Source organism: Hylaeus anthracinus, unplaced genomic scaffold, assembly GCF_026225885.1.
Source record: "Hylaeus anthracinus isolate JK02 unplaced genomic scaffold, UHH_iyHylAnth1.0_haploid 11994, whole genome shotgun sequence".
Taxonomy (NCBI): domain Eukaryota; kingdom Metazoa; phylum Arthropoda; class Insecta; order Hymenoptera; family Colletidae; genus Hylaeus; species Hylaeus anthracinus.
In genome coordinates, this window is record NW_026534341.1 from 1,480,341 (window position 1) to 1,498,211 (window position 17,871).

General features: G+C 42.4%; 2 protein-coding genes across 6 annotated transcripts in view; one reads left to right on the forward strand and one right to left on the reverse strand.

Moving 5' to 3' along the window:
- Positions 1 to 279: 279 nt before the first annotated feature.
- On the forward strand, positions 280 to 4,369 carry LOC128889034 (uncharacterized). Its single transcript, XM_054146331.1, has 6 exons — positions 280 to 744; positions 901 to 1,193; positions 1,338 to 1,481; positions 1,546 to 1,660; positions 1,751 to 1,928; positions 1,996 to 4,369. Exons 1-6 carry the CDS (start codon positions 532 to 534, stop codon positions 2,121 to 2,123), a joined length of 1,071 nt encoding a protein of 356 aa, XP_054002306.1. The 5' UTR covers positions 280 to 531; the 3' UTR covers positions 2,124 to 4,369.
- Positions 4,047 to 17,871, reverse strand: part of LOC128889022 (acetylcholine receptor subunit alpha-like) — a 74,135-nt gene continuing 60,310 nt past the window's right edge. For 2 of the 5 annotated variants that reach the window (XM_054146307.1, XM_054146311.1), the window contains 9 exons: positions 17,153 to 17,262; positions 16,234 to 16,414; positions 12,228 to 12,343; positions 11,771 to 11,939; positions 9,568 to 9,704; positions 9,278 to 9,475; positions 8,131 to 8,313; positions 7,562 to 7,775; positions 4,047 to 7,438 (listed from right to left, as the gene is read on the reverse strand). In XM_054146307.1, the coding sequence (XP_054002282.1) occupies positions 7,241 to 7,438; positions 7,562 to 7,775; positions 8,131 to 8,313; positions 9,278 to 9,475; positions 9,568 to 9,704; positions 11,771 to 11,939; positions 12,228 to 12,343; positions 16,234 to 16,414; positions 17,153 to 17,262 (1,506 nt within the window). In that variant the 3' untranslated portion in view covers positions 4,047 to 7,240. The remainder of the gene's footprint in view (positions 7,439 to 7,561; positions 7,776 to 8,130; positions 8,314 to 9,277; positions 9,476 to 9,567; positions 9,705 to 11,770; positions 11,940 to 12,227; positions 12,344 to 16,233; positions 16,415 to 17,152; positions 17,263 to 17,871) is intronic. The other 3 variants (XM_054146309.1, XM_054146308.1, XM_054146310.1) reach the window with 3 other exon arrangements.

A 17,871-nucleotide genomic window follows, 5' to 3' on the forward strand; every position in this document is an offset into this window, starting at 1 on the left:
TGTTAGGGATGTTAGGGTATGCTAGTGGATGTTAGAGGGTTGTTTAGAGATGTTAGATGGTTGTTAGAAGGTGTTAGGAGTTGTCAGGAGGTGTCAGGAGTTGTTAGGAGATTTTAGGAGGTATTAGGAGGGGTCAGGTGGTGCCAGGAATTGTTAGGAGGTGTTTGGAGATGATAGAAGGTTTTAGGAATTGTCGGGAGGTCTCAAAAATTGAACGAAAGTTTAGTTGCCACTAATAATATGTCGGCGCGGAGTATATGCCACTTTTGAAATGCAACCAGCTAGCTAGTTTGTTGGTTCGGTTGTCATCCCGTAGGCGCAGGGATGCCCCCGGTATGCGGCAACCATTACTAGTGCTTTTGTCAGTTCGGTTGTAGATGAAAAGCTCTAGTGTATTTTTCATTGTCATTAGATTTTACTTCTGTCATTGAATAAATCGATACTCACGCAACAATTAATTATACCAGATTAACGATTTACGCAAACCGAAAGACTTATATTCACGCAAAGTCTGAGATTGAAAAGTTGAAAATGTTGGAAGAGGTTACGAACAGCTGGGCCATCGGCCTGCACTCGTTTCTTGACGTTTCACAGTTTACACCGATGGTATCGAATTTGTGGGATAAAGAAACGTTCAACGTGCAACATTTAATTGACACGAAAATAAAAAAGGCTGACGTACTTCTTGGATACTCGATTCTGCTTTGGGTGATTTTGTACCTGATGTATGAAAAGTGCCTTAATGTACGTTTTCTATTTCGATATTTCGAACTTCCACGTTGTTTTGTTATGTTAATTAATGAACTTATCGATTGTGTTTCTTTGGCTTATTGGCAAAGAGTGCAGATAAAGAATAACAAGCCTTCAATTTGGTACTTTTGATTTTATTTATTAACACAGTCGCTACTTCGACGTATGCGAATACCATTGGTGCAGAGGAGTAGAATAATCGAGGCTGTGTGGAATTGTGGATTTTGCTTTGGTAGCATTTGTTATCTAAAGTCGTCTACAATCAAGACAATAAACTTCTTCTCTGAAGGACGGGAGGTGACGCACGAAGAGCTGGGTGTCATTCTGCATAAAAGCTTTTATTTTCATCGGGCAGGAGTAGAGATATTCTGTCATGGAGCTTGGTCGAAAGGCTGGGCAAACTTGCTATTTGCGTCATTCGTCATGAATCCATATCAGGAAAAGTAATGAAGCTTCCATTTTAATAGAGCCAACTGATATTACCTCGTTTGTCTAGACATTTCTTAACACTTTGTTTAATCATTTCACTGTTTCCTTCAGTCTCATAGAGTATCTTTAAGTTCTGTAGTTCACTTGTTCTTTCACAGATGGTGTACAGTAGTAAGCACCTTCTTATTTTATAAAGCAATTGACACTATTGTAATAAATATTTGTCGAATTCTATTGTGTGTATTCCACTTCAGAGGAAGAAAGTTAGCCAAACTATTTTTCTTCGTTCATTGCCTTGGATGGTTAGTACATTGAATTTGAAAAAAAATTTAATAAAGTATTTTTTCTGATAAATATTATTTTTAGGATATATTTATATGTACTATTTGTGCCTAAATTGATGTTACGACTGGAAAAGACTACTTACACCCGGGCAGAGCTTGGCTTATGGCTGTGGTTTACAGCAGAATGTATAGATTCGGTAATAATATCGTACACGTTGATCTTAATTCAAAGTGTTTCTTTGTTTCGTAGAAAACAATTTTTACTTAAATTAAGATTTAATGTATAGGTGTGGCTAAGACTTTTGGGATGTGCTAAGGCTACGTACTGGCTCGAAATTTGTTTATTTCCCCGTCCAACGCGTGAAGCAATCGTACTTGCGGGAATTCAAAAGCGACATAGAGATTCTTTAAGAAAGTTAGTTAATAAGACATCAAAGAAGACTGAACTATGGCAAACTATGCTCTGTAAGTATGCCGGAGCGTTAAACTTATCTACGAAAATTTTAATGTTAATAATGATTTTAAAATAAAGGTGCGGTAGCTATTAAGAAAAAATTGAAAAAAATTAGACAAGCAAAGCAGAATGATTCCGAATTGACGATTGATTCTGCTGAAACGGAAAAAACGCAAGTGGAGAACGAAGAAGAGAGAGATCAATAATTACAAAATTATACAGTCAGTATTATTACAAAATTGCAGCTCCTTATGTATTGGTAAGGAAAGACAGTAAATGAGATTTATTTATAGTTCCTATAATATCTTCAAATGAATTTATGTAGAAGAAAAATGTTAAACGCGATCAATTTAAGAATACGAACGGGATGTAATTAATGAAAATCTGCACAAAATTTTGTTTAATACAAAAATCAAATTTATTTGAGAATTTGATAGATGTATACCTGTATATGTAGAAAGTTCCATCGCATACACGCTTATAAGTTAACGGTACATGTCACGATTAATATCCGTCGCGTTTTACACAAACCTTCAGTTGAGGATTTCGTGATTGGCACGATATCACGGTAACATTACAATCGAGATTACGAAGCATGCATTCGTATTAGGGTAGGTGGATAAAAACAGTAATTGATACGGTTGACACGTTGATTATTAATTTAACTTCAAATGGTTAACGATTATTTTCATATGAATTCATTCATAAAATCTTCGCTCGGAAAATGACTTTACGTTTTGTGATAATGCAGGATGAGTGTAGTACAATTAGCTCGCATATAGTTTTGTTTCTTATCTTTTAAACATTAAGCTAGAGGCACAATATGTATATCTACAAAGCGAATAGAGAACACGCCGATGCTATTTCGCTTGATGTCAAAATTGCTTACGGATTAAGCGTAGGTACATTGTAATACGACATAGATTAACCGATAAATAACCTATCTGGGACAGTAAATAAAAAGATTTAGAAGCAATTCACGAAATTAAAGCGAAGAAAGAATATTACAGGTTAAAAGTGGGGTTTAAACTAAAATTGTAAGAAATCGAAACATTGCTCGTATCCGTTATAATAAAGAAACGTGATTCATGTGACACGTTATTCCTAGATATATAAAGTTTTATTTCCGATCATTCTGGACTGTGTCAATAAAATATAGTACATGTATTTAGGCTGAATTGTTCCACGATGTTATACAGTTTAATGAAAAATATTATAAACGAATATGGTTGGAATAAAGTTGTATTTAATACGCCGGAAGTGTATACGCCTCGATGGAATCATACTTCTAAAAATTGTTAAAACATTCGGTTTAGAAACTTATACGTAACAAGTTGTATTACACAAACGCATAATACCATTTCCTAACCCGATAATAATTAATATTAAAATTATTCAAGCGACCTTACTTTTACGACATTGTCTAAATGCAGGGGCATTCTATGTTCTAGCGAATGCATCAATGCACCTCGTTCCTTGTAATTAAAAAGTTACATATCGTTCTCTTCTTTCTTTCATTTTTTTTTTTTTTTGCACGAGGAAATTGTACCTCGCGCAGTACAGAGCTTCTCAAACGATTACCAGTTAATAATCTAAAAAATCATGCTCGTCCCAGTTCCGAAAATTTGTCTGAGAAGTTACATCGTACGAACAAACGAAACTTTGTAAAAGGTGATGGTACAGAATTGAATCGATGGTAAAACATTTAATAATAACGTCGATCGATTGTGCGCTACACAAAACCCGATTACTCGCTGCGATGATTAAAACTACGTTTAATACAGCAACACTTCTCTCCCTGAATGCGTTGTGAATCCAAGTGCTGAATAAGGCCTTTTCATGTGAATGACGACCGTTAAAAGTTCAACACCGTTTATAAAATTCCATCCTCCGAGAACAACATTCTCGATGGCCTCTCGCGAACGATAGACAACCGTTTGTTTTATTACGTAGGTTTTATAATCGAACTTATAGACACACTCACAAAATATCTTGCCATATTATTTTATCGTGTGTGTAATGGTTATTTGTAATATTTATATATATGTATATTGTTAAATTGTTTTAACTTACGTCGAATAACTATCACTGCGCTCACTTCACGTTAATAACGTGTAATCAGTTTTTCCTTCTTTTTTTTTTTTTTTTGAGTTTCTTTAATGACCTTCTCACACATTCACGCTCTCTCAAACGACGAAAAAATAAAGGACGAAAGATGGAAGGAAATACAATGTCCACGTGTAAAATTCACACCGGTGCGATGATCATAATGACAAGCTGCTTTTTTTTGTTCTTTTATTATTTCTTCGTTTCGGAATCGGATGCTTGTGTTTAAAATTTTGACGAACGAGATGAACAGATTTTTTGTTTGTTAAATATAATATCTTTATGTATATGGCATTCTAATGTTTGTTATAAAATAAAATGGTTCGTGATGCTACCTTATCAGGAGCTTCTTCAAATGTTTATAATTCTATTTCAGTGCAACCATATCGGTACCCCGAACACTTCCGATTTACTTACATATCGTTTTCGGTGAACTTCTCGATTATTATAAATCCCGAATATTTCGGTGATTCGCTCTATATTAAACGCAACCTGATTCTTAATTTTGTCGTTCCAAGCAAAATGCTTGCACGTTACAAACGTTAACAACCACAGGGCTCTGATAATGTACGTTATCCATTAGTTCATCGACTAAAAAGAGTCACGCGTAAAAAATGTTTAAAACGTATCGAAAAGCTCTACGATCTGTGGCCGAAGAATACCAATTAAAGACGAAATCGACGTCTTATACGACGGATCGTTGGTTTGCTTTTAAGATATATCGTGGCTACTCACATATACTTAACTAGCAACTTACCAATCAGACTCTACTCGTTTTTTCTGTTGTTCTTTTTCTTTTTTTTGGTACATTTTTTTTGTGTTTTTTTTTTCTTTCTTTCTTTCTTTTATTTGGCGAGGGCAGCAGCGAATCAATAAAACATGTGATTTATCTGCCCGTCGAAAGTAAATTGTAATTTCATACCTCAGGAAGACAATAAATTATTGGAACGCGATCGTACAACAAACAATTACGTGTTTCTAGTTTTGTCCTCGTCTTCTTCCTTTCTCGTGCACGCGGTGTAAAATTTCTAATAAACGTTCGCGGTTCGTCGATGGTGCTGGAACGAATACGGTTACGAAAGTTACCTTATTACAAACATATACGTATTACATGAGCAATAAAATTTGAGTCGGTTAATATTTCTTAGGCCCAACCCGTGTCTTTCCTCTTTAGTTTCACATATTCTGCGCCTTCGCGTAGATGCAGATATTTAGAATTTGTAGTTTCGATCGGTGACGCGCGCGCCGTCGTTCCTCTTTCCTTTTTTTTCGTTTCTATTTATTTTTGTGAAAATATGGCCCCATTGTTACAGGCTCGATGTAGGTTTCGGAAACGGCTCGATATTATCTTTCTGTCATCCTGAGTCTGCAACAGGCTTCGTTGAATTAAATGCCACCTACATTTATGATCGCGGATCCGTTCTCGTTACCGGTTTTAATACATATTATAGCAGTCGTCGCCTTGTCGCGTCTCAGTCGATTCAACGTCGATCGTCGTTGTAAAACCCATTTAAAAACCCCAAATGTAAAATATAACGCTTCGGTCCCATGTACGCGATTTTCTTTCTCTCTGTACAACGCGACTGCGAGACTACTTCAGCGTGATCCATCGAATTTCTCGTGGGGCCCCTCGAGATCGATCGATCATTAGTTCCACTCGCGTTTTATGCTTCAAGAATAAATTAATATCACACTATACAATATTACAGTTTAATTTTGCTTCGAGACTCGTACTCAGCGCGGTCTAATGGCATCGATCATTCTCGACGATAAACACGAGCGTAATTCGTTAAACGAGTACGAAGAATCACAATTGTAGCGGCATAAAATTGAACATCTTTAGATCTTTCCATATTAATTCTAAATACATTGTGTACGTGTTTCGACAATTTGTTCGTTTCTATACTCTTAATACCTTGTGTTTAAACTTTATATCTCTTGCTTCATCTGCATTATCAACAATAAAACCACGTACTGGAAAGCGGTTGCTTCCAATCTCTGTCGAGGAATATATTTCTTGCTCTCTGGAACTGTTACTCGATTTAATTTTCTACTTAGGTAGCGAAATCGTCTCGAACCATGCGGTAGAAACTATAGGAATATAATACAAGAGCTTACGGAGCTAGAACGAGGCCATAAATCAACAATGCGAATGAACTTTCGGCGCAAACCAGAGATCAAGAAATTTGTCCAATTTCGTTCTCGAAAAAAATGTTATCGTTTTTTGCTATTTATTTGATCCAATTTTCTTCCATGTGTAATCGCTAGGATCCATAGTTGACTCTCCGAGTGTCGTCGAAGAATAGAGCAACGTAAATGTAGCTGTACAGATAAAATACAATCAAATACGGAAGTGATCGTATATACAACAGTTATACGTAGTTTACACGAGGAGTAAGGAGTTGATAAATGAAAGTAGAGGCAGAGGTTGAATCGAACCAACTGTTTTGTTAACACTCGGAGAGTCGAAACTTCTCTGCCTTAATTTTTTAATATCTTCGTGTCCTGGCCGCTCGTGTGCGTATTTTCTGAGAATCCTTGCGGAGCAGTCAAATCGCGATTAATTGGCCATTAGTCGTTTATAACTCACCCGAAAAGTCGAAGACTCGTCGAGGCTTCAGTCTTTCAGTCTGTTAACACCAGGGACGAGAAACCGCTGTTTTGCTCGTGTGAAACGTGTAAACTGTATCGTATCGCAAAACGAGCTGTACGATACATTTCGTAACGTGCTTTGTCGAGGTATATCACCAATTAAGATACGAAAATTAGTAGATCGACACCGATAACGGAACCTGACCCAAGCGAAGGAAATGGAAATATTCCGATGGTAGCGGTATCTCAGTAATTCTCCAGTGCTATGCTCTAGGCAACGAACTATTGGCTCGTCGGGTCGTTTTCTGTATCGTTAGTTGAACTTTGACGCGTCGATTAATGTTGCCTCGAGCATGACACTTTAGAACCAAGTATGGTCGGTTGCCAATGTTAACACGGACCGTTCGTGCAACGTACACGGTACAAGTACATCGAAATTATTCACGGTACGGTCTGGGTGTTTCTCGTAAAAGTCCCTGGTCAACGCGAACGCATTTTATATTTGTTCCTTGCGTCGTTGCGAAACGTGTATCGTTATTTATATATATTTATATGTACGTGTGTATGTTTGTGTGTACGTGAGCATGCGTTGTACGTGGAAGTAACGAAAATTAACAATTGTCTCTCAGAGGCTTGTGACGATGTGTGGCTTGGCAGTGGTGGATGCGATCTCGGAGAGTCGCACGTCGATTGGAATGCGATCGTCGTACAGCGTCGGGGCCTGAAGTATGATCCCCGCCGTACCAACAACCACGGCTAGTGTAAAAATCAACAGGAACAGCCTGTCGAGTACCATCGCAACGTATTTCCAATCTTCCTTCACCTGGAACAGAAAATGTTCTACTTAGAACCGTGCGCATATTCCAGTGATCCAAGTAGAAAACATAATACCAGATGACGGAGAACACTTTACGTCTGTAACAGAACGAATATAACTCTCACGTACTCTGGTGGAGTCTTCTTCCCTCTTCGTATGGTCGGCAATGAAACGAATGCCTTCGATGGCCTTGTACAGTTCTGGGCAGTGATGCCAATGATGAAGCGTGTTACAAAGAGCGTCCACGCTTTCCTCCGTCGGGAGTTGAGGCGGAGGAGCTGCCGTGGCCGCTGGTGATCCGTGAATGCGACACGCGCTTCCCAAATTCACCGCTTCCAATTCCCTGACGAGCAAAATTTCTCAGCTTAAACGCGCGTTGGATGCGCTTCGAAACTCAGAGAACAGGATTTCATTCAACCATTTGCACACGAGGACCTCTTTTTTTCTGGTATCTACCAGCAACTCGAGATGCTTTCTTAGCCATTCCATTGCCACGAATGTTATGCTTAGATTTGGACTTTGAAAACGGGATTGTCCAATTTGAGAATTGCTGCGTGAAATCTAGTCTCTCTCGAGTGCAAATGGTTGAACGTTCAGTTTAGGATTTTCTAGAGGAAAGGAGTTGGGAAAAATTAGAAAAATTTCTCAACGTTTAAGATTCATTTCAGGATCTGAAACGTTCGATAACGTTTGCGTACCGAGGATGTAATTCGTCCCGCGAATCGAGACTCGGGAACAGAACGGAGGATTCGACCAACTCCGAGGCTGAGGTCTCCACGAACATAGACGGGTCCCGCAATTCGAGACCGTTGCACGTTCTGACCATCACGCGCTGACCGTGATGACCACCCATGCCACGTTTGTCTATCTGGTACTGCGGCCTGTTTGGAAGTTAATTAAAAAAAAGTACGATTAACCGGTGGCAAGCGGATCGATCTTCGATGCGATGAAGAATATCCAAGTTTCTCTCGCGGTTAACTTTCGAACGGTGTAATAGAAACTCGCTACGATTTATTCTGAAGATATAAAGCATGTCGCTGCAGACGATCGGTGAAGTAAAAGCTTTTAAATATTCTAAGTTGATTGGTTTACGTACATGTTTTACGAAGTTATCGATGGACGACGAATAAGCAGACGAGTGAGAGAACGAATCAAGCAAAGAGTTGTCCAATTTATTCGATTAAAATGCATGGCGGTTAAAGGATGGAAAATTCGGTTTACTACGGTATCATGTTTCAGGCTTGCGAGAAACTACGTTCTACATCGGGACTACGTTAATGTTACGAATAGTATCTTACAGGTGATAGAAATGATCGGAAACTACTGTGGCAACCAAGCAGTGACTTACTCGTAATCGTTTACTGGTAAAGTGAACGTGTACAAGGTCTGAGCAAGGCGATGTAGCGTGGTGCTGAACTGTGCAGAACGTTTCAACGGAACTGTCGAACTGTCGGTGTTAGCGTTTACAGTGGCCAGTGCGGGAATCGAGTACGTTCGAGCACGAAAGAAAAGGGGAGAAAAAGACGAATCCGACGAATTTCCGTTTCTGCCTTCGTGCAAATCACGAGATACGATTTCGTTGCTTTACGCACGAATGTTTCGCGATACAGCGGTTAAATGAAATCTTAAAGCGACCAGATTAAACGACGTCGTTGGTCGTCGGATGATTTTGAGCGGGCCGTTGATTTGCAACTCGGCGGGAAACTGGAGTTTAGTGAATTCAAGTTCAATTCGCTCTGCGGACAGAGAGTAGTGGGTAGTTGTGCTAATGGTTGCAGACGCGACGTGACGCTAACGTCACGCGCGAGGCCACTAATGAACGTTCTAATGCTGCTTGGCACAGACCCAACGGCTGGTCCAAATGCTCGTAGAATCATATCTTGCCTGGAATCGTAATCGGTTCTCTTCGAAGACGTATTATACCTGCGCATCACCAGTAGTCTTGGCAGAACATGGATAAAAACACGACGGACCCACGGCGCCATCACGTGCGTCTGTGGCGACCGGAAGTGAACATTGAGGACTACCACCGTTACGCATATACTGAAACATGGAAACGATGACACGTTCGGATAACGGACATAAATGTATAAGTTTTCCCACGGTTTCCGTTATTAATATTAATCGGTTCGTACCTGAAGGTGTCTAGGATCATGGTGAAAAGGACGAATTTGCCGAGAAGCGGTACCACGAGCGACGTGGGCGGGATGATCTCGGCCAGCAGGAGGAAGAACACAGTCAGCGACAGTAAAATCGAAATTGATAGGCTGACCTGCAATCGGAAATATCGATCGTTTCAACCTGGTCTCGAGAGCGCCGCGTCTGAAAACACGGAATCGATAACGATAAAAATAATAAGATAGAGCGGATAAGGTGAAACGTTCGAAGACAATGTTCTGATCCGATTCAGAGTTCGAAGGGCACGCTCGAGGGAAGCGAACCGGCCACAAAGAGACAAAGAAGAGCTCTCGAGGTTAAGTGCGACGAACAAAACGTTCCTTTCATTCCCTCATGACACGGTATTGTATTTCGAAGAGTGTTAAGGTCGTGCCATTGCTTCTTGTAATGTCAGCCGAATCATTTGTACGCCGAACACCTGCGACGGAAAACGGGCAGAAACTATGTACCGGGTAGGTTGAATTCTTTCTCACCTACCACCGTGCTGGCTAATTAAAAGCTGATCGAAATGTCAGTTAAGACCGAGTTTAGGTTCGATTTACATTTCTGTCCATCTGTGTCGCGTCTTCTGCACTCGATCGATAGATGTTGATTGTTGATTGCGCAATTGATCTGCCCAAGCCTGGCTATGCTTGTTTTTTCTGTTCTGTTCAAGTCGAAGGTTGGTTGATAGAAATCTTGTACCATCAACGGTTTGTTCTGTTCACCTCTCGCAATCGTTTGCGAGTGTTGTTCAAATTTATTGTTTCGAAACTGTATTTTTCGGCAGCGTATCGCTAAGCACAGGCGAGGTTCGAGCCCGCAAACATCCTGGCACGCCCAAAAACCGTATCCGCGACGGGTTATGAATCAAGCTTTAAATCCAAATCCGGTAGCTACTGTAGATCAATGCGGGGCGAGGAAACAATGCCCTCTCCAATCGGCCTTTGTCCTCCGTTTCTCGTTTGCTTACCGATTCGAAACCTACACCCACCTATCGCGAGCACCGACTTTCATCTCGTGTTACGTCTATCGTTACGAGTATCGCGTTTGTATGCGCCCATATTCGCGCATCGCGTACATCCAACACGCTCTGGGTATCTCGATACAAGCCTCCCTCGCAGACATTGTATTATTAACCGAATTGTTCATTCTGGAGCATCTGTATCCTCGGATACGAAGCAACGCGGATATCCGTCGATTCTTGTCGTACTTGGGGACGGGAAACGGCGTTTCAACCCTTCGTCGATGCATCGAGTCGTAAATTAAGGGGCGTCGAGGTGCGAACGATAAAAAAATTCGTGGCTCGTAGGGGACGATAAGACGAAACTTTTTTTACTTTTTTTTTGAGTTTATTCATAGGGTGTTTAGTTTCAGAGATAAGAATCGAGAACTTGGAAGAAGTTTCTTTTTCCTGAAATTTTCAACGAACTTTTAATTTTTGAATTTTTATTCTCGAAAGTAGGCGTCCTATGAATAAACTGTAAATACGAAAAAGTTTCGTCTCGTCATCCCCCTATAAGCTGATATTTTCCTCTGGGCCCATTTCTCGAGGGCGTGAACGCACGTCCTTCGCAGCCAAAGGGTTGATAATTTAAGAGTCGATTCCTTATCTCGAAGGCCCATCGGGTTAAGGGAATCTCTCGGAAGAGAAAACTATATGGATGACGGGCAGAGTAAACGGTAAGAAATCGAACGGGACGCTGACATTCGACCTTCCCACGGCTCCAAATTTTGTCTTCCACCGTCCGCGGTGCCCTTTGTCTGCCTTTTTCGATCCAGAACAATACGAGTGAATTATAGAGGCGTGCACCGCGTCGAGTGGGTATCGGCTCGAGGTCAAGAGTCCACGAGGAATGGAGGCCGAGCGGCATTTAGAGGTTTGCATTCCGACGATGGATTTTGATATCCGACCCTCTCCTCCACCTGGAATCCGTTTCGATCGAACGAATCGGCTTGCCGCGAAATACCACGGGTCGATCCGATCTTTCCGCCAATCTCCATCCAATATTTTTCGACCTTTCGTTCTCCAACGTTTCGATTCGCTCGTCGTACGTCGGGTCGACGTTTCCGCTTGTACTTGAAATTCTTTGGGATATCCGCGATCCGACATTGGACGTTCTTCGGAAGACGAGCGTTCCGACGTGATCGCGAGAGGATAGGAGATATGGGCGCGCTTACCTTCTCGCCACTGTCGCTTGGCAGATAGAAGACCAACACCGTAAGGAAGGAGATACCCATGCACGGTATTATAAGATTGACGGTGTAAAATAGAGTCTTCCGTCTCATGGTGATGTTGAACGTGATGTCGAGGTAAGGCTCGTCGCAGCACGTGTAAAATTTTTCATTTCTGAAAATGAAAGGCGGGTAACGCTGTTAAGGGGTAGACACGCTCGCCGAGGTGGAATTTGTTAGTCCGAGATTGAGTTGATGAACGTATGCATATATATCAGGCTCGTTTGCCCGCGAGCCGGTGCGTCGAAAACGTTCGCAGACGCTCCGGACGACGAGGGTCTGATTACGCTTTCCCGGTTGGACGATGTTTCGGGGACGGACGCCCGGTGGAAATTGGCTTAAATCCGGGGGAAATTGTCGCGGCGCGCGTCGAGTTAATTTGTCGAGAAACTGAACGACTTACCTCACGGCTGGGACTTCGAGGATGTCCCACTCGACGGAAGTATAAAACTCCGACAGATCGACGCCGATGTCGACGACGTTGCTGCCCTGGATTTCGTCGATGTGTCGAAGATCGACCTGCGGAGGATCGCGCACAGAACGGAAATAAGAAAACACGGGAAATTCGACTTTGGAAAAGCGATACGTCGTCGAAAAGTACCTCGGTACGTAACGCGGGATCGTTTCGCGTACTGGAATTCAACTGGTACGCATAATGTAAGTTTTCCGGGCCAAGTTTCGTGCGATCATATTCTACTTCAACGTCGCGTTACGCCTCGCTCCGCTGGTTACTCGAATCGCGATGTCAACGAGTAAGAAGACGCGAGCAAACTTGTAACATGGCGCGCGAGCTGAACCTTTAGCGAGAATCGTGCGTTCGGTTTTATGGAGACTCCGACTATTATTCTTCGACTCTCGTCGACCGTGCGAGTCTTACCATGCGTCGAGTTTGATCTATGCAGATCGGCGAACGTTCGGTTCGACAGAGTCTTGAAATAACCATGACAAAGCAGCTATTCCCAAAGGCTTCGACTCTTCGAAGCAACTCCAAACTTTTTAGAATACGTTCGTAAGGGTGCGAAAATAGAAGATAAGCCCGCATCGCAAAGGTTCGTTCGAAAGAACACGCTCCGTTTGAAGTCTGTCCTTTGAATCTCCGATTCGACGATTCTAATTTGCTTCATCTTTCTTGAATATTTAGCGTCCGCCGTAAGGAACGATACGTTCGAATTAACGCTCGCCAATTCGTAAATGGATAGGCGTTACGGCGATAAAGATCAGCGGGAAATTGACACGAGCGTGTCAATTAGTTAATCGAGGAAGCGCCGCGGTATTACGGACTTGGTTATCTTTGATCCACTCGTGGGACGGAATGCCATTAGATGTTCCCGATATTCGCATCCATTTCTGTCCGTTAAGTCCGAGCTAACGAGATTCCCCGCTAAACTGCTCTGGAATCCTCGATTATTCCGTCGAGACAACGCTTACAGGCCAAAGAGACCGTTATTCGTTCGAAATCAAATCTACGGCTTTTTAAAACACAATCAAACACTCGGAACATTTTTAAAACGTTGCTCCGTTCAACGAGATGTTCGCCATTTATTTCCGCAACGATTTTCCGTCGTTTCTACGAGCTTCTACGTTCCCTGTCCTTTTTATCAGAGCGACAGCGCTTTTCACTGAAGAACTAAACAAATTAATTCCGAATGATATCGAAGAGATACTCGAATGAAATACTTGAATCTCGACGAAGTTACAAAAATAGAGAGAGAGAGAACTGGGAATGAATGAGACAAAGAGTGTCTGTGATGCTTGAGCGAACGAACGATTAGTTCGTGAGTTTGTTCGGTAAGAGAATTCGTCGAGACCGGTCACGCGGGCTACGCGACCGTCTCTAATCGAAGTTGGATCGTATACGTTAAATCGCACTTTTATTTTACACCCGATGACCGCCGCAGTGGATATTTAGTGGATTCTAAAGCGCGATGCAATATATTCGCAATAATAACAATCTTCTCGCGGCGAAAACGATTTGTTTCGTGTCAACGTGCTCGCCGTTAATATACGTAGTTAACGAGAGGGCATAAAACTATCCAGGGATATTTACACGAAAGTGAAAACGTTAATTGCCTTAATTACCCTTGATATATTCCGCCCGATACTAAAACATTACCAACAGTCGTTTGAACGCAAACCGCAACATCGGTTCCCACCTACAAGAATTCTATGTAACGCGATCGAAAGATAAACGGTGACTGCTCGTGTTGTCTATTGTGATTCGAACTAGACCAATTACACATTAATCGCGTATATTGTTAGAGGCTTGGCGTTCCGTCGCGAAACTCACGAAGCTACTTGTTACATTTTTAAATGTTGGAAAGTTCGATCGGATACTCCGTGAGAAACAGAACTCGGTTAAAATCGCGAACGCCTTTAATACGTGCGCCGGTTCGGTATCGATTGCTTCGCGTAAACGGGCCGGAGCGCTTACGAAATCGTCTTTTGTCCTTCAGGCCCACCAAGCATTCTTTTCTTGACGAGCGCAATTGAAACAAACCGTACGTACATCGCTAGCGTTACGAGTAATAGTAAAGCAAAATGAAATCCTAACGAAGGAACGTCAAACAAAGAGATTATATCGTACTTCTCAACGGCCCGTTGAACTCGAAATGTTCATCTAGGTAAGAAATTCCCTGGTCGTTGGTCTCCTCGTCTTCAGGTCAGAAATTGACGACCCTACGTGTAACTCGGTTGATCGTTAAAAGCATTCCACGTAATCATCCTTTACGGAATGTCCATTCGTACCTCGTTAATCTGATCGATAGGTATGCGCTTCTTATTAAACGTACTCGATGGATATCGCGTTGTGCGCGCAACGACGCATGGACAATATCGCGTACACACAGAGACAAACGGATTATTCATTCTCGCGTACGGATATTTTACGCGATCGAGGAGCACGACAATCGTCGAGGAATAATAATGCGAAACGATCGCTCGTATGCCGCTTGTAGCTTCTTTATAGGTGCGTTCCTTCGTCGGTGAACGAGAGCCACGTTACTCGAGTTTAACAGAGATTGATTTCGCCTGGCATTATCTGTGATCGGCATCGTCGTTTATTATTGCTTCGCAACGAGGGAATTCACCGAGCCAATGAACGCGTGTCCGACGTTTTACCCGGTCGTTTGGTTTCAATCGCGGAGAACGACGCGAGTATCGTTTTCCTAGAGTGGTGCAAAATATATGTTTATTACCGATCGCGATCGAATTAAATAACAAATTAACTATATTATCTGAGAGTACCACGAATTCATGTATTCCAACCAGCCACGTGTCTCGTACAATTGCTACGAATTAACCACGAATCAACAACGATTAGCGAGTGGAAAAGCTTCGAAGGCCCTAGGACGTGTCGTCTACCTCTTCCAGGATTAATTTAGATTCGGGTAAGTATCTCTCCGATCTTGGCAAAGGTGACTGCGCAGCCCTGTGCGAAATCCGCCGAGTTTCCTCGAGGAAAGACGTTACCGGTCGCTCCGAGAGGTACCAAGAGGAAAAAGTGCAGCGAGCGCGTACGATAAATTACTCCGTGTATCAGGGCGACGAGGTATTAATCATTGGAAATTTATGCGCGTTTCGTTCGGCGAACATCCGTGGCTAGCAGCGTACGAGTCTCATGAATAGTGATAAGCCGACTGGGTCTATTCGCATAACGCGTGCAATAACATGCAAATTAAACAAATGCTCGCTGCTTCCCCCCCGAAACGCGCGCGTTAATTCCACTTTCTTAATCTAATTTCCGGCTCTCTTCGTGCCAGTCGAGCGCACCGAAACTTTCTGCATCGCGTTTCGCGTTTTCGAATCGCTTCGAAACGCGTCCCAATTAAGGGTGCTTTCGAATACAGTATTCGGGGTGAGTGCAGCCTTCTGGTTATTATTAACGCTAAACCTGCCACCACGGGACTTGTATGCAACGTGTATAAATCATGTACGATTGTTTCACGTATGTTATTCAATTTAGTAGGACGCGAAATACTTTTGCGTTTAATTAAAAAAAAAGTGTTACGCTGTGTCGTGTGCTATTTAACGCTGCATATTGCCGCATTATTTTGTGTAATATTGTATCGCGCTGCGTTACGTGCTCCTTAATGCTGTACCATTTTACATTACGTTGTTCTACCATGTATTACGCTCTAACATCCTGTATCACGACTAGTAATCTCTCCGATCCCGGTCGAAATCGGCACAAAACGACGCTACGTTTAGTGTTAAAGTAGAATACGATCGATATACCAGGCCACTGGCGGTTACTTTTCGAAAACTGTGGAGAAATAATTTCCGGCGCCTGTACCTCCGGTACCTGTCTCCTTGTCCTTTCCTTGAACGTTTTCACGAGCTAGTTGCAGTTAAGTACAGGGTCGGGAGTCGAGGGTCGGGCGGGAATAAGAAAACTAGAGGGCGAAGTTTACCTGGAAGCCATCGTAAGTCCACGAGCCGAACTTCATGACGCATGTCTGCTCGTCGAACGGAAAATATTCTACGTCGATTTCGCAGGAAGACTTGTATATCGCTGGTGGCTTCCACTCGACCCTTCCCGTGTAATTTAACGTCGCCTTCGTCGCCAGCGTCACCTCGAAATTACCGTCGGCACTGCGGGATCGAGAAAAGAAAAAAGACGGATCACTCGATCGATCACGATCCGTTTCGACGTCGTTCAAACATTCAGACCTCGGGCGGCGCCTCGAAAACTCCGAGAAAAAGCTCGATAGATCGTGGAACCATGTACTTACGCTTTCGCGATCCGCGTTTCGAGTTATAAGTTCCAAGGGACAAAGTTTTCGAATAAGGATGTAAATGTACTCCCACGATCCGGAAGCAGTCCTGACACGCGAAGGTAACCCGGCGGTAAGTTTAATTAACTTATCGGAAGGTTAATTAAAATACGAAGATAAAAATATTACAAGTACAAATTTCAAGTTTATCGCGACGAATAACGTACGAGGTGAAATATTTCAACGAGAATGTGATTCTTCTCGCGCGATATTAATTCGAACGACGAACAAACCCTTTGACTGCGGAACGAATTTTGCTGGAAATTCTAAGAGGCGCGGAGGTGTGAATTTACCAAAAAAGAAAAATGTATCAGGTTATAGGGAACGATGAGATGGAACTTTTTTATATTTACAATTTATTCGTAGGACGTTTAGTTTCAGAGATAAACAGTGAAAACTTGGAAGACCTTTTTCCTGAGATTGCCAACCAACTTTTACTTTTCGATTTTTATTTTTGAAAGTAGGCGTCCTACGAACAAATTGTAAATATAAAAAGGTCGTCTCGTCTCTTCGTCTCGTCATCACACGGGTAGATTAGAACGAGGGATAATCTTACTTGTTGTACAAAACTATATCGGGTCTCCATATATGATCGGATGGCACGTGCAGCATCTCCACCCCACCATATTCTTTCGGATCCCATTTTAACTTGTAATCGTACCACGACTGGAAATAAAACATTAAAATTCGATTATTTGCGATCACGTTCGAGGTCTCGCGCGGTCTTCCCCGACGGGATTACGTCTAGAGGTGAAGTTGAATGCTCGCGGATCAATTATAAGCTGGCTATTTATCGAAGGAACGAATCGTTGTATCGGAAAGCTGCTGGAAACCGGCGATAATTGAGAGTGGAACGAAGTTTCGTTACCCTCGAGCTTCTTGGTTATTCGAGGAATGAATCGAGTCGATGGCAGAGACAAACTCGTGAAGAGATCGTCGAATAAGAGTAAACGATCGAAGGAGAAACAACGATAGAGAAAAGCGAAACGTTTCGCGGTATTGTATGCCGTGCGCCGTCATTCGCGGTACGCGTGCTCCGATTATCGTGCAGCGATTCGCTCTTTCAGCGTTTTCCGCGACGAATTGTTTCTGTCGAGCGTCGCCTGCCACCGGCAGAAAGCCTACTTTGTTCGCGGCGCTGAGCAGTTTTGACGTCTGTCAGAATCCACGCGGATCAGATTTCCAGCGAAATTAATTAAAGCGAAAGGAACGACGAATCGTGCCACCGATAGGATAAACGTCAAGCGAGACGTATCGGTTTACGGGCGGTTTAAC